The 21,202-nt window shown below is 40.1% G+C and overlaps 2 protein-coding genes across 3 annotated transcripts; one reads left to right on the top strand and one right to left on the bottom strand.

The window, feature by feature from the left end:
• Positions 1–632: 632 nt before the first annotated feature.
• On the bottom strand, positions 633–12,728 carry CEP76 (centrosomal protein 76). The gene is made up of 12 exons (XM_065752386.1): positions 12,659–12,728; positions 12,404–12,559; positions 11,679–11,760; positions 11,056–11,280; positions 10,213–10,398; positions 8,426–8,523; positions 7,624–7,752; positions 6,612–6,803; positions 4,287–4,453; positions 2,784–3,117; positions 1,440–1,657; positions 633–969 (listed from the first exon to the last, which is right to left on the bottom strand). The coding sequence occupies exons 1-12, from the start codon at positions 12,719–12,721 to the stop codon at positions 831–833; spliced, it is 1,989 nt and encodes a 662-aa protein (XP_065608458.1). The 5' UTR covers positions 12,722–12,728; the 3' UTR covers positions 633–830.
• A 76-nt stretch (positions 12,729–12,804) lies between these two features.
• PSMG2 (proteasome assembly chaperone 2) lies at positions 12,805–20,226 on the top strand. Of its 2 annotated transcripts, XM_065752417.1 has the most exons (8): positions 12,805–12,877; positions 13,605–13,776; positions 14,542–14,600; positions 15,536–15,654; positions 16,729–16,902; positions 18,350–18,470; positions 18,834–18,971; positions 20,205–20,226. In XM_065752417.1, the coding sequence occupies exons 1-7, from the start codon at positions 12,821–12,823 to the stop codon at positions 18,951–18,953; spliced, it is 822 nt and encodes a 273-aa protein (XP_065608489.1). In that variant the 5' UTR covers positions 12,805–12,820; the 3' UTR covers positions 18,954–18,971; positions 20,205–20,226. The 2 variants fall into 2 exon arrangements, with proteins under 2 accessions (XP_065608489.1, XP_065608488.1); XM_065752416.1 differs by lacking the exon at positions 20,205–20,226 and having other exon boundaries at positions 18,834–19,026.
• Positions 20,227–21,202: the final 976 nt, after the last annotated feature.

Below are 21,202 nucleotides of genomic sequence, written 5' to 3' on the forward strand. Positions count from 1 at the left end.
TGCAAAATCATCCATGCATTTAAAGACGATTATTTATCTGTGGTTTTGATCAAGTATGGATGGGAGTACCAGAATCTGACAAAAATCATGTGTGGTTATTAATCAAAACAACTTCTAACTCAGAAGCCCACTATGTTTGACTGTCAAAAACCATACTGTTAAAGAGAAGAGCCTCTACAGGTTTGGTTTTTGTCCCTGCAATCATCTACTACATTGTCAGAGAAAAGAGATGAGGTTAGACAAACATCAAACCCAGCACAGCTATGAACACATTCAGGTGTCCGAGTCTTGTTTCTAAACAAACAAAATAAAAAACCCAGCATAATTTCTTACATTCATAGATTAACATAGGATTACCTATACGTGACTGACCATTCCCAGGGGCTGAACTTAGAAGCTATTGCTATTTCTGCCTCTTTTGTGGGCTAAAATTCTACGACGTAAAGGAACCATAAATGAACTTCAGTAACTCTGGATCTCAGTCATTCATATAGAACACCCTGGACACCACTAACACAGAGATAAAACAGACTATTTTCTGAGTTACTTCTCACATTAATTCAGAACTGCACAAGAGAAACCAATATTGTACCTACGCGTTTTAATAACTTGACCAACATTCCTCAAAGTATCAGAAGTAGCTTTTATTAAAATAAAATTATCTGTATAAATACAATCATTACTGTGTACACAATTCATTTCACTACAAACACACTGCTGTATTCAAAGTCAGTGGCATTTATATAAAATACAATATTTATTCAGTTGCACAGTTTGATATGCAAGGACCTTGTTTTGGACATCTAGAGAGGTTTGAATTATTTTGTTTTTCAGAGGACAGAGCGATATTTACAAGCAAACATGATCCAAACAGCACATGCAGATTCAGGGTATGCAAACACACGTACACGAACTGCAAGTCGTACTTGGTCACCCCTACAACAGATTATTTCTTCACAAAAAGGAGACCTGGGACAGAAAACAAGAGTAACAATTATCACCAAGCTGTTTTGTAAATTTTCAATTACACGTGCAGTTATTTGAAACTTTATGTTGCAAATTAACTGTATGAGCATCCAAGGTCTGCTCATCCAAATAGCAAATACTATTTTGTAGTGGAATGGCTGTTGTGTTGGAGGTAAACAAGATTGCCGCTGGCCACTTGTAACAACTGCAGAAAAACTAAAATAACTGTATTTCAGGGGAAATAAAGAAATGGCATGCCTCATTCTTTAATTTAACCCATTAGTAGTCTATCATCAGTAAAATGCCCATTCAACATAAAAGCTGTACCCCATCACCCATTCATTACGTGTACTATACCCTTCTTCCAGTTCTTCAGGAAGTTGATTTTCTTTAAACTTTACTATTTAAAAAAAAAAAGCCACAACTCATAACTGAGCATCACTGCTTGGAATTTTATATACACTTAGTCTTACCGAAGACACGTGGCAAACGCTCTCCTGGCATTTCTGTACACAAAATGGATAGGAAACCCTTTAAATGTGTGACCATCAGGCACTGCTCTTCTTACAGCATCCTGAAACTCCTCGTTTCCTGCAGAAATACCCGTTGCACGTTCTAGCTCGTAGGCTGCTAATGCTGGTGACAACAGATAGGAGAGATGGTCATCCCAAACAGTAGAAAGGCCAAGATCCTGTGGGGCAAATCACAGCATGATGACAACCATGCAGAAAAAAAAGCATGAAGATATTATTAAGTTTGCATACTGTATAGATACAGATAAATCCACAAACAATTTTTAATTTGTAGTACATGGAAGCAAATCTGTGAAGCAGTAAGATATGAATACTGATTCATACCTCAAGCTAGAGGGACCAAGAATCAAATACTACAAACAAAATACCAAACATTTATCATGAAATTAAGTCAGGCTAGACTAAAACAAGACTAGCAGAGTGTTTTGGCTACAGTATATTTGGAAGAAATGCAAGACTACAGTGCTAGCTTGTAAAGAGACAGCAGAAATATGGTAAAGATCAACTAAGATTCGCTTCATATTTTTCTAACATCTCTTGGGAGTTCACTTCAAAAAACAATGCACACGTTCTCAAAAGATTGAATGCACACACACGTGCACTTTTCCTTTTCCCATTCCACAAGTACAAACAAGTTGAAAAATCTACTACTTACAAAGTTTATGGGATTCATACTCCGAGAATTATTTGCCACCCTAAGTTTGAGCTTTACGTGGTAAGAGAATGATTAAAATCAAAATAAGGGGGGGTCTGAGAGGGGAAGGTTGGAAAGAGAGAGAAGGAGGGAGGAGATGAATCCTGATTAAGGATGAATCTAACTTCTAGAAATACCTGCTAATTTTGTAAAGCATTCAGAATAAACTGTGAAAGCCTGCTTTTATTGAGGGACAAATAAATAAGTGGTGATGGATACACTTAGCTCACTGTCAAACAGATCTTTATCTTCTTAGTTCTTTCTTTTAGAACACTTACAAGTAGCCTGGAGAAACATGTAAGCCAAAAACTCACACTCTTCAAAAGAGAGCCAAAGCCCACATGTGACTGCAGAATTGCCACTGCAAATAGTAAGTATGACATCTAAACTAGCTCTGAACTGTCATCCCAAAAATGTTTTTTTCAGTTGCTTCAACTTTAACACACCATATTTCTGCACAAGCTGATGAAGAGCACACTGCAAAGGTGTAAGTATTTATATTACAAGCAGCTATTCAAAACAAGTACACGATTAAGAACATGCACCTCTATTACCTTAACAAATCAACGACAGTTTTTAAACACCATTACCTTCCTATGTTCTGAGACAAGCATTCTCAGTTGCAATTCGATATCGTTGCTTGTCACTGCTGCATCTATTGCAGAAGCACACAAAGGAGGAAAAGGGGGAACTGAAGATGCTGTTCCAGGAGAACACACTGATTTTATTGCTTCTGAACTCATGGGCTTCCATTTCGACTCATCGTGTAGGTCAAACACACAGACCTCCACAGCATCAGAGGGCTGACAGTTCCCATAGAACTTCTGATGGTTGAAGACACAACCTACTGTGCGATAAGGATACAATGGCTTGGGCTGCTCAACTATCGGAGGGTCATCAGGGTTGATAGGTCTGTGGATGTACCTGATCAAAAACAAGCAGTTTCTTATCGATACCCTTTGTATTTGAAGTCAGGCTGAAAATACTTTGATAGGACAGGAGTTAAGTCCTTTCTCCTTTTAAAAATGTTGCCTAAATTTGTTATCATTTTTCCCCCTAAACTGTCATTCTTTATGTACAGAAAAGTAATCGTACACATTTTGGAGGTGCAGAATACAACGCAATAATGAATCACTTTTCTTCTTTAAATCTAGAAAAGTAAGCTAATTAATTAATTAATTACCAGGTGTTCAATAGCGATTACATTTTGCAACAACACACTCATACAGCTTCCACACTATTCACTGCATTCTGAGAAATAAAACTTTAAATGTTCATCACAGCACATGCAATCACTGATTAAATTTCTTAATTTCAGCACTGGATATTAATCAGATCTTTTCTCGAAACCAAAAAATGTTGCTTGAATATATGGTCCTGTACTACTACCAATGTCAACTGAAGCTATGTATTACAAAAACTATGTCCCTAAATGCTTCAAATAGCACTAAGTATAATGATATAGATCAGCACTGTCATCCATAAACAGGAAGTTCTTTTCATTGAAGTTCTGAGCATATTGTTTTATTTTGGCGTAAAAACAGGGCTCCAGTACCATTATATGCACTTGAGAGACAGGACTCACAGAACAAAGAGGATAAGAAGTAACAGATTCTTGAAGCTTTAGAGCACACAACAACAACATGTGCTTTCCTAAAAAAATAAAACCCTCGAGATAGGGTTTCAGAGAATTCAGAGATTTCTGCAGGGAAGGAAGTAACGTAACACTGATTTCACAGATGAACTGAGATTAAAAATAAATAAATAAATATATGGGCTCCTAAACAACTCTGTCAGATTTCATCTTATTCACAAATCACAATAATCAGTTGCCCTAAGACACAAGACAGTTACTATACTGCTTAAAATGACAAAAGTGTATTATGAAATATTTCACCGTACATTCAACCAGTTATTCTCCAAACAGCAGAAGTACACACAGCAAAAATCCAAAGACAAATGTTTCCTAGATACTTAATTACATGACAGGACAGATAACACAAACAACAACAACAAAATAAGACAAAACCACCAGAAGAACTACACAAATCTCAATTCACTTTGCTTAGTTTTCTTATTTTCTTTTTACTCACCTATGTCCCGTTAAGCTCTCCCAAAAAATAATCGTTCCATCAGTTCCACAAGTCATTACCCAAGTGTGGGGGACTCCTTTTGCTTTTGTTCCCACACACACAAAGGCTTCCAGTCCATAGCCAAGAAGCAGACTGCATAGAAGGTTAGCATGATCTTCACAGTCGCCCTAGACAGCAAATGTTTCTAAGTTGGTTTGACTATCAGGCATAGCTAAAAATATTAGAAAAGGAAAATGGGATTTCTCCAATTGTTACCCAAACAGTCCCATTTACCACACAAGTCAGGACTTCACAAATGTAATATTCTTGAATTCATTTTCTTTCTGATACACACTACACTGAAGTGTATCAGGCTTTTACAACTTCCTAGAATGTAACATGAGTACAGCAGAAAATAAGATGTATGCACATACAACAGAAAAGCAAGCCAAAACCAGGACCAACCCATCTGTGAAGACAAAACTAATACTCTGATTATATTTACAAATATACAGTAGGCAAATACCCAAGGTTATATCAGAGATTACAAGTTAGGAAACTTAATCACTTAATAAGATATAGAACATCTGTAATTCTACTGCCTTAAACATACTGTGCTGAAAGTCACATCTCACTCTACTTCCTGTCAACGAGAAAGAAGTTTGCTTCGTGTTAAGAAATTGGTAGCAATAGATTGATGATGTCCAATTTTTCCTCACAAAAATGTTAGCTGTAAAAGAAAGGAAAAATTCCACAGGCAACAAAGCCTTCCTAATACAAATCACAGCATTTGCGAGATAGCTTAGTCTTCCACTGATGTAATCTACAAAGGCTAAGTAAATTTAAACAAGTTTCTGGTGGATGTGTTAATTTAATAACATGCCATGGTTTTGGCTAGAATGGAGTTAACATCCTTCACAGAGGCTCACGTGGTGCTGCGTTTTAGATTTTTTATTTTATATATGCTTATAACACACCATTTCAACTGTTGCAGAGCAGTGTTTACATGGAGCCAAGGATATTCCAGCTCCCCACGCTGCCTTGCCAGCAAGGAGCTGTGGGGCACAATTTGCTGAGAGGACAGAAACAGGACAGCTGACCCAGACTGGCCAAAGGGATGCCCCATGCCACATAGTGCAATGTTCAGCAATAAAATCTAGGGTGAAGAAGGAGGACATTTGCAGTGATGGCATTTATTTTCTTGAGGAACCATTACACACGATGAGACCAGCTTTCCTGAAGGTGGCTGAACATCTGTGTGCTGAGGGAAAGTAGTAAACAAACTCATTGCCCTGTTTTTCTTGCACATGCAGTTCTTGCTTTACCTTTCCGATTCTCTCCCCCATCCCACTTGGAAAGAATGTGCAAGAGGCTGTGCTATGTGCAAGAGGCTGTGCTATGCTTAGCTCACTAGTAGGGCTAGAACAAGAAAAACCATAATGGTCCATTTCATGTTTCAGGAGCTAAATCCAGCTAGTCTCTGCACAGCTTTCCACTACTGCCTTGGAGGAATCCAACCTATACAACTCCAACCACAATGGTCCTCAAACCTTAAGTAATCATCATCACCTCCATCTGGAAGCCAGTGGCTAGCTGTCAACATGCCTTCATGTGACAGGTACCTGTGCATGATACAATATTCAAAGACAACAGCAAAGATCTGTTCCAAATGTTATTGAAGACTTTATAATAACAGGGATGGAACTCCTGCTGCCAAGAACAGCAGATTCTTTTAATTATCAACACATTACTGAGATTGTGAACACAGAAGTATCTTAGTGGTGATGAAAAGCATCAATTACTCCAAAGAGGTATTAAAAGGGATCAGTATTACTTCAGTGAATACAACATGAAAATTCTAATCCAGAATGAGTTGCAATTTCTCTAATTTATTATAGTCATGTGACTGTCCTTGGACTCAGTGGAAACTTTTAGTGAAACACCCTATCTTCCATAAACCGAATGCAAACACTTATTGTCAATGTATTTTGCACCATCTACAAAATCATTTTTCCAAAGAAGCTCTTTCTGGATTAGACCAGAATTAAGCATCGATTCACTGAATAACCCCATAGAATCTCAGAAGTAAATTAAGTAACCTTACTGTCCAATGGATGCATTGAAAAACGGGCTCCAGCATCAGCACTAAAGAAAGTACTTGGGTCCAAAGCTGCCTTGTCTTCTAGTAACATCTGTCTCTATCTTAAAATATCTTAAAAAAGCTATTTGCATCTAAGAATTCTCTGGAATAGATTTAATCCACCTTCTGCAGCCTGTTTTAAATTACTAACTTCAATTCCAACATGCCAACTATAAAGGTGTCACGCAAGGACTGTTTTTACATACCTTGTTTCTACATATGAACGCAAGAAGTGTGCACCACTGCTCTTGTTTGCCACCACCTCCTCCAATGACAGGAGCTCTTTCATAACCCAGGACACTGACAAATCGTGCTGCTTGTCTAGGTGTGTCTAGCAACCGGCCTGCTCTAAGTGGTCTGATATAGGAACATACCGGACGGTTTATTCCATTTTCATCCTGAACATGGAAAAATATACATGTATAAATAGTTCCATTAAACTTCCTGGAGCAATCCATACCTACTATAGGTCTTCAGTGAAGCTTCCATTCTGGCTGCATCAAGTATGTTCAGTAGTGAGAAGCACCCACCACAACCTTATGTGGAAATTGACACTACTCCTGAACACAGTTGGTGCGGCCAGAACACAAGCTATCACTTCACTGAAGACAAACAGCAGGCGTGGATTGCTTCTGGAAGTTATTTCACCATCTGTGCCAGGAAAACTGCTACACTGAAAGTTAAATCTGTAGCATGGTAAACACAAAGTACCATAATATTCCTACTACTGAGGGCCAATTACCTAGAACAAGTGATGCACAGTAACTTAATACCCTATGATTCGTTCACATCTGTAGCTATCATGCAACATTCACCAGCCAGACTACTGTACCAACCACAGAGTGCTCAAATACTGTGTAGATCTGTTCTAATATACCCAGTAACTCCACTATTTATTACTGTATAAAACTTGTTTGAAATAGTTTGCATAGATCACTTAAGCATTTGCCATTTGTAGTTATTCAAGGACAAGACTAAACCAGCTTTGCTACCTTTTTAGACCAGCGGTGCTTGGAGCAGCCCTTCTTTAAATGTCATACTCTTCAGCTTCAGTATACATAGTTCAATTCTTGAAATTTCATTTTCAGCATGCTGTCAAATGTAGCCCTGACTGGAATGTAGCCACACCATAATCTACACATACAAACTTCAAAAACATATCTAAGATTAAAAAGATATCTTGAAGAACAGTTTGGTGTATCTGTAAAATATACAAACCTGTGCAAAAATCTTGACCAGCCTTTCATTGTGTGTAGGCCTGATCTGCAGGTATTCTCTCCACCACTGTTTAGCATACACGAGAAATAAGCGTTCTTTTTCTGCTATCTTCTGACGTTCCAAAGTAAACTACAGGTAAGAAAATAAACAAAACCAATCATGCATATACAGTTCCAAATTTGAACAAAAAAGGTAATCAATATACATACTAGCATACAATCTTTGCATATGAAAAATGAAGTTTAATGTGACAGCACGCAATGAGTGCTAAAGAATAGTATTTTCAAATGAAAACCCAATTAATGTAAAACTATTTACATTTCTTGTTTGTAAGCTCATGTATCAAGCTAGACTGAAGTAGTGTTCATTTTTAGTGATGCATGTCTATTACAGAAGGATTATTCAGCTCGTGAAGCATGGAATAATATCTGCATGCAGCTTCAGGTCATCATATACTGTCTTTCCAAGCAGAATAGCTGACTGTTGAAATTATTTTTTCAAATGGGAAAAGAGAGCAAAGAAACATACAATACACTTAATGCTCTTCAGACAGTACCTTGCTGATCGCACCTTCTGAAGTTTTGAAATAGGTCATTAACAAAAATAAACATAGTGAAATTGTGTAAACAAAGTAGTTAGAAGCAAGATAACTGCATTTAAACTGAATCAAGAAAAAAAAAAAAGAAGCGTTAAAAAAACCCACAGCTCCCCATACTGACATCAGTAACCATCAGTAATAGTACAGTGAGCACTTGCCCTGCCCATAACAGGTCACCCCCTCGCCCCACAAGGTATTACTTACTTGAGTATTTGTTATTTCTGGAGACAGTGTCTTACTAAGTGGTGGATACATCTCAAGTCTGATGTTCAAAACACCAACAGAAACCTTTGATTCTGTACCTTTGAACCAAAACACACTCCTATCAGTCCTTTCAAATTCATTTTACCCAGAACACTTCATCAGGGCAGGAACAAACAATAGTTTTAATCATAAAATCATAAAAAATAAGTAAACTTATGCAACATGATCATCTTCACTTAAATTCTCAACTCAAGAATGAAAGGAAAGATAACCTGGCTAAAGAAGTTGGTAACTGGATCTGAGCTCTGAGGGCCTCTTTCCAGGCAATATCAGAACATATGAGATTAATGTTGTTGTGTAAGTGATAGAATATGCACCTAAGAATAGATTAGAAGAGCCACGGCTCTCTAAAAGTGCCTTTTCTTACTGACTGTAGAGCTCACTGCTCAAATTGATGTGGTCAGAGCAGGGTGAAGCTCACTTTACCCAGCATACAGTTTGTTGTGGAAGAACTGAGATGCCACACAAGTAAGCATATTAAAAACATATATATATATATATTAAAAATCTAATGTTGTTGAGCATTATGGAACATTCTGAACTCCATGAACAGCAAGAAGAAATAAATTACAACAGAGACATGGAACAATAAGTAACCTGAGCAGAAACATCACATAGTAACTTGCTTATTTATATGATAGCAGCATGCGTGGCTAGAACTTAGAAAAGGAGAAAAAACGCTTGAATATCTGTATTTATACTTTTTTACTCTAGAAAAAAAAAGTTAACAATAAATAAATTAGAACATTAGATTAGAACTCCTCCCACCACCCATACAAGCATCAAACAAGTCACTTTTATGCATTGCAAGCTTATTACAAATAAACACCTTTGTACCTAAGAGTCTATATGAAATCATATTGCTTTGTTAATTGTTGCAACAATCAGCATTTTCAGAATAAAATGATGCAAACACGTTGTAAATAAACATTCACATCCACTGAAAAAAAAGCAAGCAGTAATGATGAAAATTAAGAACTTAAACAGTATATTTGATCTTTAAAATATTTTGAAGATAGACTTTAATCTCCCTTGAAATTAGCAACAGCCTGTTAGCATATCTAGCAGGCAGAGAGGCTGTGACAATGCATACTCAAATGACTCAACTATTATTTGACAGAATACTGGGGTAGGAAGTCAAGATACATCACGACAGTCCTAGATTTAGTCTTCAGACATTAAAATTGTATTATTCCAAAATACTTAGGACAGAACAGTTGGAAAAGATGGTGGTGACAAGCAACACACAAAAATACAAAGTTATACCAACAGTTCAGTGCCCAAACAAAGCCGCAAAACCCTTCTATAAGAAAACGTGCTTCCAGCTACTGGAGTGCGTGGCAGCACCGCAGAGATCACTTTCTCCAACTACCGCCACAGAGGACAAGCTAGATTTTACACTTGTGAGAACTGGCATGCTATTTTCCCAGAGATGCATTGGTTGACTTATGTTTGTTTTGATAGTTTATCCACATTCTGCAGAAAACCAAGAGGCACTCAGACACAAGGGTCATTACTGCACAGGATCTGAAAGGCAGATTCTTAACATTCTGATAAGACAAAAATCTAACCATAAGTCTTCTACATAAATCCCTCCTAAGGATATCTTGAAGTAACTCATGAGTTGAAAAGAAATTAACTACATCATAAATATGGCTTTAAGCTCATAAGCAACTTTAGTACACAATATTTTAATTCATCATTAAACGGTTATTATTTATTCTTACCTACACCCAGGAGTTCAACAGCCACATTCATTATGCCATTCTCTGCAGCTAAGACAGATCGCCACTCCAAGAAGTAGGATGCTACCAGCGTTGTCTCACCAAATGTGTCTGTTTTGATCAGAACCATATGCACTGGATCACATACAGATAACATAGTGGTCGCATCCACCATTTTACTTCCATCACCTGCCATAATTAAACCGAGATAAAACAGCCAGAACATTATCATCCCAAGTCCTTCTTAAAGTAATTCTACTCTCAAAGTACCACTGAGTAAAAATAACTGCATATATTCTCTTGATAACATGGAACACTTCAGGTCTATTTACTATACACCAGTACTGATTCCAGAATTCCTCCTATAACATTTAGCTGCTACCACGTCCCCTGGCTACCAACAGCAGTAAGGTAATACAGGCAGTAGATGACTGACTATTCCACAGGTATCTGCCAACTGGTAGCAAAGTGAGCACAAAGTAAAGTTGTTCCTTCAGCATGGCGACAAATTTCTATCTACCTTCACAAGAACATTCAAGGTTGGAGGAGACCTCTGGAGGTCAGCTGGCCCAATCCCTGCTCAAGAAGGGACACCTAGAGCAGGCTGCCCAGGACCATGCCAGTCACTTCAGAGTGGAAAAGACTAGGTAAGAATAGAGAAGGATCTAGAAGTGAAATCTAATATTTTTGCAGGGAAATTGATGACTGTATAGTAATAAATAGGAAAGAAAGACACTAAATAATATGAGATCTATTTCAGAATAGCTACAAAGTCAAAAAGAAATCCAGTGAAACTAAACAAAAGAAACAACATAGCATCAGCTTTACATTTATGACGTTCCTTACCTAGGCTATCCTTGTGTACTTCAAGTAAAAAACCATCATGGAAATCTGGCTCACAAGCACAGGGAACAGGTTTAGAACGGAAACGCTGATTTCGGAAATGCAGACACAGAGTAAAAGTAGAACAGATTTGGCCAGGCAGAGGATCTGGTTCCTGAAGATGCTCCAGAAAAGCTTTTCCACCCAGAACCTGAAGGTAAAGATACCTTCGTGTTGGGTCAATGTTAGCTGTAAAGTGTAGCAACAAAAATGAAGAGACTACAAACAGATCTCACGAAGCACGTTAAACGTTTATCAGCTAACTAACAGGAGAATAGAAATGAAACAAAATAATAAAATTTTTGAAAATAAGCCCTTAGGAGAAAGTAAATTTAAAACACGTGGAAGCTATCTTAATGTAAAATAAATGGAACACTAATATCACATAAAACTTGAATTTTTGTCAGTCACTTACACAAACTTACATCCTTCAGATAAGCAAGGAAGACATCTATTTCTCCTCACCGGAGGCTTTAAATGAACCCGGTTCATCTTGGATTATTAATTCCAAGTTCAATAATCCTACACATGATATTTCTATTGAAACCACAACCCAGAAATATTAAAATAAACAAAGAACAACATACTTTTTTTCAAAACTGGTGGTTCTCTATCAATAAAATGTGTTGCTGGCTTTGGAGATGAAGTCCTCTCCTCTCCATTCACATCCTGGAATCACAATGAAGAATTTTTGAGATGTTAAGTGAGGCAACAACACCCTTCCCACAGCCTTCTAAAATTTAAAGAATTCTCCTTTCCAACCAAATGCTATTCCTCTTGTATGTCCACTGCTAACATGCGAGACTTAAAGACTGAACAAATGCTGATGGTGTAATATTAATGCCACATCAAATATAGCAACTGTTCTGCCCTAAAACATCAGAAGTCACTAAAGCTTTTTTGAACCATTAGAAGTAATAGCTTCCTGTACATAAAGGAGGTCTACAAGAGAACGGGAGGACTTTTTGGCAGGAAGTGTAGAGATAGGAGAAGGGGCAACAGCTTTAAACTGAAAAATGATAGATTTAGATGAGATAGAACGAAGAATTTTTTTCAGAGGGCAGTGAGGCGCTGGCACAGCTGCCCAGAGAAATGGTGCTCCATCCCTGGAGGTGCTCAAGGCCAGGTTGGATGGGGCCCTGGGCAGCTGAGCTGCTGAGGGCAGCCCTGCCCACAGTACAGGGTTGGTCCCCCTCCCACCTAAGCCACGATTCTCTGATTCTATGCTTTTTAAGCACGTTAGAACTTTGACGAGAGACCACGTCAGTAAGAGGAATAAGCAAAGTATTTTCACTCTTCAAGAGGTTCTTACAGTCACAAATTTAAGCTCTTTCATAACGTCACCAATGATCCCTCGTTGTCTTAAGGCTTTCATCAGATCTTCCGTGGACAACTGCTGGTGCTCAGGTGCCAGCTCCTCGCGGATCGTCTCCGCGAGAACTTCTCGGATCCTGCCATGGACGTCCATCTGAAACAGAACTCCTTAAGTGCTACAGATAGAAGCTCCGGACAGAAGTTAAGACCAAAGCGGCATCCCATAGGTCCGCCACACTTCCTACAAGCTCACCTTTTGCAGCTGCTGCTGGATGAGACCCTTCAGCTCCAACCCCTTGCTCGGAGGCAGCGCCATATTGGCAAGCGGCAGCGCGCGGAGCTCCGCCCCAACGGCCGCGGGGAGGGGAAGCGGGCGGAACTGAGACGCGTTCGTTGTCCGTGCGGCGTTGTCGCCATGTTCGTGCCTTGCAATGATGGCGGCCTGGATTTCGCGGGCTTCACGCTGCTCATGGTGAGTGGTTGCCGCGGGAACGGGGGTGAGGGGGGGGGAGGGAATGCTGCGGTCTGAGCGCCTCAGCGGATGGGGCACCACAGCTCCTGAGGGCTCACCGCCTCTGAGCGAGAAGGCTCCTCCTAAGGCCCCTCGTTTGGTTTAAAGCCAGATGTCTGTACAGTGCGGGGCGTCCCCTGAGCCAGCCTGGGTCCCGTTGGCGCGGTTGTGTCCCCTCTCAGCTCCCTGTGCCCTCAGCCCTTTGCTCGAGGAGCCCAAGCAGCTTGGCTTTGTAGGCACTGCTCTGCTGCAGCCAAAACAGCGTTGTATTATCAGCCCTGTTCTCATCCGAAATCCAGAACGCAGTGCCACGCCAGCTGCTGGGAAGTTAGCTCTGTCCCCGCTGAAACCAGGCCGCTGGAAGACACCTCCTTCTGGTACACTGATCAAGCAGAACCTTGTAGTATCAACATTACCGTTAGGTGTCACTTGAGGCCTGCCAATCTCGGCGTTTGTTTTGAGAGTGACGAGACAAGTTTCAAAACCTGTGCTCAGGTTTACAGATGGACAGGGTTGTTCACAAAAGTGGCCACTACAATTTGTGTGACCAACCTAGGGAATAGTTGTCATCCTCTGAAAACGAGCTGTCACTTAAATCACATTTAGATTAAGCATCTTGAACCTTCCTATTTGGAGAGGGTATTGTCTATAAAACACCATTGTAATCCATTGACTTCCATTCCTTCAGCCAGCGGTGTCAGTGGGGAACGTTGGCCAGCTGGCAGTAGATCTAGTGATCTCCACACTTCGTATGCCTAAAGTAGGCTACTTCTACACTGACTGCCTGGTGCCGATGGTGGGGAATAATCCTTATGCAACAACACAAGAGAACTCAGTGGAGCTGAGCATAAATGCTGAAGGTGTGTATTGAATGCTGACGGTGTTTGCAAGATGCATACAGTGCAAAAAACATTGCATCTACTTCTGTTGTTACATATGACTTACGGGAGCTAAAGTCCGTAATAACAGCTTCAATAAGTAAGTCTATGTCTTAGGAATGAAGATGTGTTTAGACTTGCAGAGGAAACTGTTAGGCCTTACTTTATTTTTGATAACCAGTTTGATATACGGAACCACAACTGCGTTACAGTGCAGCCAAAATTCCATACAGTTTTATCCTAAACAACATGAACCATGCACAAAGTTAAGGTGTGGGAATGCTAGCTGTATTCTGGTGTAGAAAGGGATTTCTCTTCTTTCTTCCCAGCTATGTTTACCTTTCCCCCTTGTGCTGGTCCTCCTGCTTAAATTCACTGATTTTTGCCCCATCTCAATTACTTCCTTTTTTTTCTTCCTTTTTTCTTTTTTGCTCTTAAATTACAGAAATTTCAAAATAATCCGTCATAATCTTTGTAAAGCTGCACAAAAGAATTTTCTGAATCATCATAAGAGCAGATGATCTTTTGTATTGCTTCATTCAATCCTCTGAATCTATCACAAGTGAAATTAAGTCCGGCGGAGACATTGCACAAAAATAGCTATTTATTTTTAACAGCAATCAGGTTTCCCAGTAATTGGATTTGATAACTGAAAGGTCATCCTCAGGTTTGTAAGGCAGATAAGTCTGTATACTTCTAAGCCTGGATTTCTTTCTTGTTGAAAAGCTTCATTATTTCTCCTTGTAGTGTATTCATTGCCTTCAAAGAAACTTGTGGTTCTGCAGATCAGATCACCTCTGATAAAGGTATGTGCATCCTTTGATTCTTCTGAGCTTGCTAGTCAGTAGTTGCTGCAGTTCTGTGGGCAGGTGGTTCAAGCACCCTGGGTAGCTTTTACAAAATGACTCAAATGGACCAAGGAGTGGTCAGGCACTGGAATGGCCTGCCTAGGGAGGTGGTTGAGGCACCATCCCTAGCGCTGTTCAAGAAGCGTTTAGATGAGGTGCTAAAGGACTTAATTTAGTAGTTGGGTAGAGATAGTGATAGGAGGATGGTTGGACTAGATGATCTTATAGGTCCTTTCCAACCTTATGAACTTATGAACTTATGAACTTATAAGGAAGCACAGGCAGAAGAACTCTGCCAGGTTAGAAAATGTTTTCTTACAGCTGTGACAGATATGGTTTTGTTTCCAAGCTGCACCCACTGAGGGCTGAGGTTTAGTTTGGTTTTTCCAAACCCCAGAACAACTCAGCCACGTTGTTAGATTTTATTGTTAACATATCCTTAGTTATTAGTAGTCTTGAACGAAACACAGAATGTTCTGAGTGTTGTCCATTTCTCTTTTCTTCATACAGTTCTTGTCTTGGTGTATGTATCTCGCATTGTAATGGCTTAATTTTTGCCACTGCTTTTGGCAAGGCACGGGAGAACACAGTGTGATCTAAACGTTGTCCCATCTTGTTCTAAAGCTTTTTTTTATAGGTACTTGAGGCACACAGAAATGTTGAAATTCATGCGATCTTAATAACTGTAATAATTACTTGGGTAGCTTTGATCAAGTAAATTGCCAGTCTTCTGCTTTGTGAAAGTAAATGTGAACCTGTGAGCTTAAGGGATGTGAAGAAAAATGAATACAAAGCTGAATGTTGAATACGTCATCTCAGATTGTTGGATTTTGGTGGTTTTTTTTACCAGCACAAAACATTTTTATATCATTTTGCTCTGTCCTTGCATAAAGAACAAGTACAGGCCATTCTGTCAAGCACTGCTTTCCTGGGTGGAAAGCAGCAGATGTGCCAGAGTCATTCTTCTGTCCAGCAGCCACGCATACCAGCGCGATGACGAACAGCTTCTCGGGTATGTCTGTGTCCTTAAAAGATCTACTTAATGTTTATGTTCTTTTTGGCAGAAAGACTTTTTTCCCTCTGTTTAGTCCTTTTTGTAGTACTTTCCGTTACTTTGCTTTGCTGTGTAGATAGGACATCTTGTTTTAATAACATGGAATATTTATGAAATATTTCATGTTATGCGGTGCTAGTCTCTGAATTTACTCTTGTTGAAAGTCCAGAGCAAATAATACGCTGTGAGGATGTTGTGCTTGGCCTGCACTATCAGCCTGTTTTAACTTTTTAATTTCTTGCTGTTGCCAGCAATGTCAAGGACCAGCTGCTAGAGGTCACAGATGAGATAACTAAGATTTAGTAGAATATTAGTTAGTCTCCTAACTGTTCGCTAATTATTCTGCATGTTGAGGATTTGCAGTATATGGTAAGATCTCCAGGGTGCATCCATGTGTAGAGCCTTAAAAGAGGTTTAGGTCTACATGCATCCCAGGTAGAATTCCCAGTGCTGTTTGCATGCAGTTTGAAGAACAACCAGCTAAGATGGAGTGAGGAGAGAAGGAATGAAGTAACTTTGTGCATTCTCAGTCAGAAGTTGTGCTCTTTTCACCTTTTTGTGAAGGGGAGCATGAGCAGCACAGCGTAATTCTGACACCAGTCACTAAAGACTGAGAATAACACATGCAGAAAACACCTTATTGAAGTCTGGGTAGTTGTGAGCCTATTAAAAATACTGTTTAGCAGTGAAGTCCATACTTACTTTAACTAACTTCAATTGAATCTGTTCCCATCTGAAGGAAGAAAAATCACTATTTATATGTAAATGATTTAACAGCAAAAGTTCTCCTACTTATGTGCTTATGTATCAGGTATTTGCCAGTTACAAAAGCACCTAAAAAAGTTAGCACCCTAATTGTATTTGTGGCAGAAAATTGTATATAAAGTGGTGGAATGCTTGTAAACTTTGGCTTGGGGAGGAAGGGAATAAAGAGGTTCTCAGTGCTCGGAGCTTCTTTCTGTCACAAGTAATAACTGCAGTGCTGCATTTTATTGTCGGACTGCACTGAAAGCATTCTTGATTTGTTCCTAGGACACCACTGCGCTACCTACTTACACCAGCTCTTGAGAAAGAAGTTGAAGGCCATATACAGGAGCTGAAATGGAAAGAAATGGAAAAAGTAGCAGCTTACCCTGGAATAAGTGATACAGAAAAAGTTCTACATATTCCTGGAGGTGGCATTACAAAATTATTGTTTACTGAGAGGTGAGTTGCATGGAGATAAATGTGTAAGAGTTAGCAGGTGTCCTATCAGAGCACCTGGAGGCATTCAGGACCAGGTTGGATGAGGCCCTGGGCAGCCCGGCCTGGTGCCAGATCTGGAGGTTGGTGGCCCTGCTGGCAGCAGAGGGGCTGGAACTTGATGATCCTTGGGGCCACTTCCAGCCCAAGCCATTCTGTGATTCTAACGCACGAATAAAATGATTATGGATTAGTTGTAGATTTTTATTGTTGTTAAAAGGTGTGCGTGTTAGAAATGATGGCAAAAGCATGTCAGGTGGCAGATTTTAGCTAGCAAAGCTCAATCACTGTGCTAAATGTATTAGTTCTGCTAAAGGGACTTATTTTGTAAGTGCCAGGTGGAAAATTAGCTTCTGGGTTTTTGTTGTTTTTTTTTCTTTGTGGGGAGGTTTTGTTTTTTTCCTTAACTGTTGCTTTTGTCACCCATCCAAACTGCTACCTCCAGCAGCTCCTAATATCGTGCTTACCTTTGTGCTGACTTCAGTTATGGAAACAGTGCATAAATGCAAAAGCTGAGATCTCCCAGGACTGCAGAAATCAAAGTAAACTAAACCAAACCAAAACACAAAAACTTCATGCCCAAATGAATAAAATATGGCAATGCTAAGGGAAACTGAACTTTAAAGATTAAAAAAAAATGGAAGTAGTTATGGCACATACATCACAGGACTTGATCATAAACACTGTTTTGTGGCCCTCTAGTCGGCATCGCTTCCCCAAAAAACCAACCCACCAAAAATGCTCCAAAAACAACAATATGGTAAAAGCTACTTTACCAGAATAGTGTTCCTAATCTAACAAAGGAAAGGGTAAAGTTCAGCATATGTTTTTGCAGAATATGTGCTTGTGTCAGCTCTGATTGTGGGTTTTAATGACTTTTTCCTGAACGTTAAAATAGCCAACAGGGCTTGGAAAGTTTGCTTCATTGGTAGGAGGCAGAAGTGGAAATTGTAACAGCCTTGTAGCCTAAACTGCTGCTTGAAATACACAGTAGGATAAGGAGTGGTTGTACCAAAGGGTCTGCATAAATGCCCCACCAGGGCAAAAATGCCAACACTCTGGTTGCAAACTCCATGTAAAGGAGGCCCTGAGTAACCCTGTCATGACCTGGGATTCTTGCCTTGCAAAGTAACAAATGAATTCATGTTTTAGAAAGCAAACATTAAGTGTGAAAATGCAACCAAGCAAATCTGGAAGGAAAAAAAAAGGGAAAAAAATACTCTGTGTGTATGTATATGAATATATAAGGGATAGATGTGTGTAAGTATAGTATATGGAAACCTGTATTATCCTTTTTTTGCACGATACTTCTTGGAAAACGGTCCACATAGAGCTTGTTATGCTAAATACATAAATACATTTGTTCTTGATTTGTAAAAGAAACAGAAGAGCCTGCTTGTTTTTGTTGCAGTTGTTCCAAAGGAATCCACATGGCAGTTCTTCTCAAATTCTGTTCAGAAGGGGACAACATCCCTGATGCCTTTGGGCTTGTTAACTATCTGAATGAATGGCTTCAGCTAATTAAAATCAGAGTAAGTGCTGGTTGTTTTAGAGCTTTTGCTTTCATATTTTCTATCAGTTATTTTTATTTTCCATACTGGCTGGCTTCACTTTGGCCTGCAGTCACCAAGAGCAGACTAAATGTGAGATATGTTTTGGTTAAGATAGTGCTGGGAAGTTTCCCACTCAAAAAAACAAACCTTGGGCAGAGGTGGTGGAAACAGTGTGAAGATTTCATCTACTGAGAAATTCCAGTACTCCTCTCTGAAGCAGTCCACTGTGACATTGACAGTTAAAAGGCTGCCCGTGATTTTAATATGTATGCCAGAGAGAGAATTGCATTAAATTGTGCTATTATTTAAAACCTTTTAAAAGTTACTCTGTCCTTGTTGCAGAGAAACTCTTCCACAGATACTTGTCCATGGAGAGAAATACCAGATACTTCTTCCCAATGGAAAATACCGAGTTCTTGGCGCCTGCTTTTTGGCAGCGGTCTTCCACCTGCACTCTTCTGATCCGTTTGGATTTATTCTGTAAGTCGCACCGTATAGCCTCAAACATCCCTTGGAAAGATACTATGTACTAATTGCCCAGTGACAGCAGCAGTTAACCTCTGTTACCCCTGCTAACTATTGAAACAACAGTAACTTCCACAAACTGAAGAAATAGGTTTGGTGTAGTTGTTTACTGAAGAGGTTTTTTTTTCTTTTTAAATAAAATATTGAGAAGAACTTTTCTTTGGTTTTAAGCATTACTGCAGTAGAAAAGCTCACAGCATCTCTCTTAGCGTGGCTGGGAAGTTGGCTGAAGTGATGAAGCCCCACTCAGTTCTAAGTCAGCTGTGGATCTCGTTTCCAAAACCTTCCTGCTGATGTCAGTGTAGCTCAGAAGTGATCCTTCTGCCTTCTTTTCCCAGTGTTGCCACAGTGGCTTCAGCTGGGGAGGCTGTGAGGGACAGAGTAGCGTGTTCATGAGAAGTTTCCACTCTTCTTCCATGGACTGCAGAAACACTGGACTGAAAGTCTGAGAGGTAGACAACTTTGAGAACGTATTCAGTACCCTGAAGTGTAAAGAAAGTAAAATGCTGTCCTGAGAGCAAGCAGTCTGGTGCCTGTATGTTATAAGCCTAGTCTGAAATACCAGTTTTGTTCACATGTTTAATGTTTGCAGTGAGACTTGTTGCATTCATCTCTGGAAAGCTTGGTTGTTTGAGGAACTTGCTGTGTGCAGACAGCAGCCCCTCACGAAGTTCCCTGCAGCTGCTGGAGGCAGCTTTGTTTGAGGTCCAGAATATATTGTGTAGAGAGAAAGCATACAAAGTACTGAAAGCAACCTTTGAAATACTCAAGTCAGCTTCAGTGTTTCTTAAAGACACGGAAATAATCTGGAGGATAAACTTTATTTGGGTGACAAGCAAGTGGTGCTAAGGTATCTTCAGAAAGCTCAGCAAGCTCAGAATCATGGTATCAGTTAGTTGCAGTAATCAGGAAGCAGCGTGGTGTATGCTGAGTGTTATCTGGGATGCAGCATTTCAGCAGGTGTTGAACTGAAGAGCTGTCTCCATCAGTTGACAGCCGTGATAGCTCAGATTCTAAGCTTTACTCATTCTGCTTTGAAGAGAGGAGAAACAGTGATAAAAAGCCTCAGGAGGAAAGGCCAAGGGAACGTGTGCCTGCTGAGCAGCCAGTTTAAGCCTCCAGCTGGAAACCCAATTCACCTTTGTCTCAAGAAGCAGCCCATCCTCTTTTTGCCTTCATGTTTCACAGCAGAACTCGAGAGCCCTGAGAACTGAGGCATGTGCTGAGCCTGTCTTCACACTGCTGCTGTCACAGTACAACCTGTCCCTTTGGGAACCTCTCAATTCCCTGCACGCCCCACGAGCTGCTCCCTGAAGAGGAGTTTGAGAATTAAGTCACTGTGGGACAGGGGCCAAAATTCACTCAGAGCACACCGCAGAGTACAAGCTTTGGGTATTGGACAGCTATCAGAGATAGCTTGTGAAATAAAGCAATGTGCGCACGTGTTCCCCATCACTGTGTGTGTATTATGCCAACTTGCAGTTCAGAGAGGGCAAAAATAATGAGAACGTAAATCTCAAGTGAAACTAAAAGGTGTGAAGAGCTGAGATCTGTATCCAAAGATGCAGGCAGTGCTACAGCTAGGCTCCACTCCTGCATTCTGCAGCAATGAGGTTTGCCACAGCATAGGCCAGACCCTCGTCCTTCACTGGAAGTATGCAGAGCCACACCAACTTTAACATGAAGCTGAGTGTAACTGGGACAGCACTGCCTCCCCAGCACAGGCCCTGCACCATGCTCTTCAGGTATGTAGACAAACCCAGTGCTGGAGATTGAGCCTATTTCAGGGTGGTGCTGAGCACTTTCTTAGCTTAAATAACTGCACAAAGTACTCCCTTTTTAGTTACGTATTGAGTTTAAACACAGCTCTGGATGAACTTGCTTTTATCAGTCAGCCTCAAACCCAAGTGAGGATTTTGAGTTGTGTATTCCAGCAGAAATAGCGTCCCACATTCCCACGCCTTCCAAGTAGTTTTCTTCTCCCTGCTTTCAGGGACTTAAGGGCTTATACAAAATTCCTGTTGTATAAATATGTGAAGTGCAAATTGCATGTAAAACACCACCACGCAGCAGCTTAGACATTCATAAAATACAGCTTTTCAGTGAATTAAGGTTTACCTGAACTACCAGAGTTCCCATGAGTGCTTAGCTCCCATAACAGAAGGCCCCGGGGCTGAGAACGCTGC

Source organism: Cyrtonyx montezumae, unplaced genomic scaffold (genome assembly GCF_038088225.1).
Source record: "Cyrtonyx montezumae isolate F1298 unplaced genomic scaffold, pur_monq_1.0 scaffold_8, whole genome shotgun sequence".
Lineage (NCBI taxonomy): Eukaryota > Metazoa > Chordata > Aves > Galliformes > Odontophoridae > Cyrtonyx > Cyrtonyx montezumae.

Coding starts and splice junctions, on each gene's coding strand:
- CEP76 (XM_065752386.1), bottom strand. CDS start 12,721: ATGGCGCTGCCTCCGAGCAAGGGGTTGGAGCTGAAGGGTCTCATCCAG. Junction 12,560..12,658: donor TCCAGCAGCAGCTGCAAAAG/GTGAGCTTGTAG, acceptor GTTCTGTTTCAG/ATGGACGTCCATGGCAGGAT. Junction 970..1,439: donor GCGTTTGCCACGTGTCTTCG/GTAAGACTAAGT, acceptor TTTCTGTCCCAG/GTCTCCTTTTTGTGAAGAAA.
- PSMG2 (XM_065752417.1), top strand. CDS start 12,821: ATGTTCGTGCCTTGCAATGATGGCGGCCTGGATTTCGCGGGCTTCACG. Junction 12,878..13,604: donor CGGGCTTCACGCTGCTCATG/GTGAGTGGTTGC, acceptor CCATTCCTTCAG/CCAGCGGTGTCAGTGGGGAA. Junction 18,471..18,833: donor TTCAGCTAATTAAAATCAGA/GTAAGTGCTGGT, acceptor TCCTTGTTGCAG/AGAAACTCTTCCACAGATAC.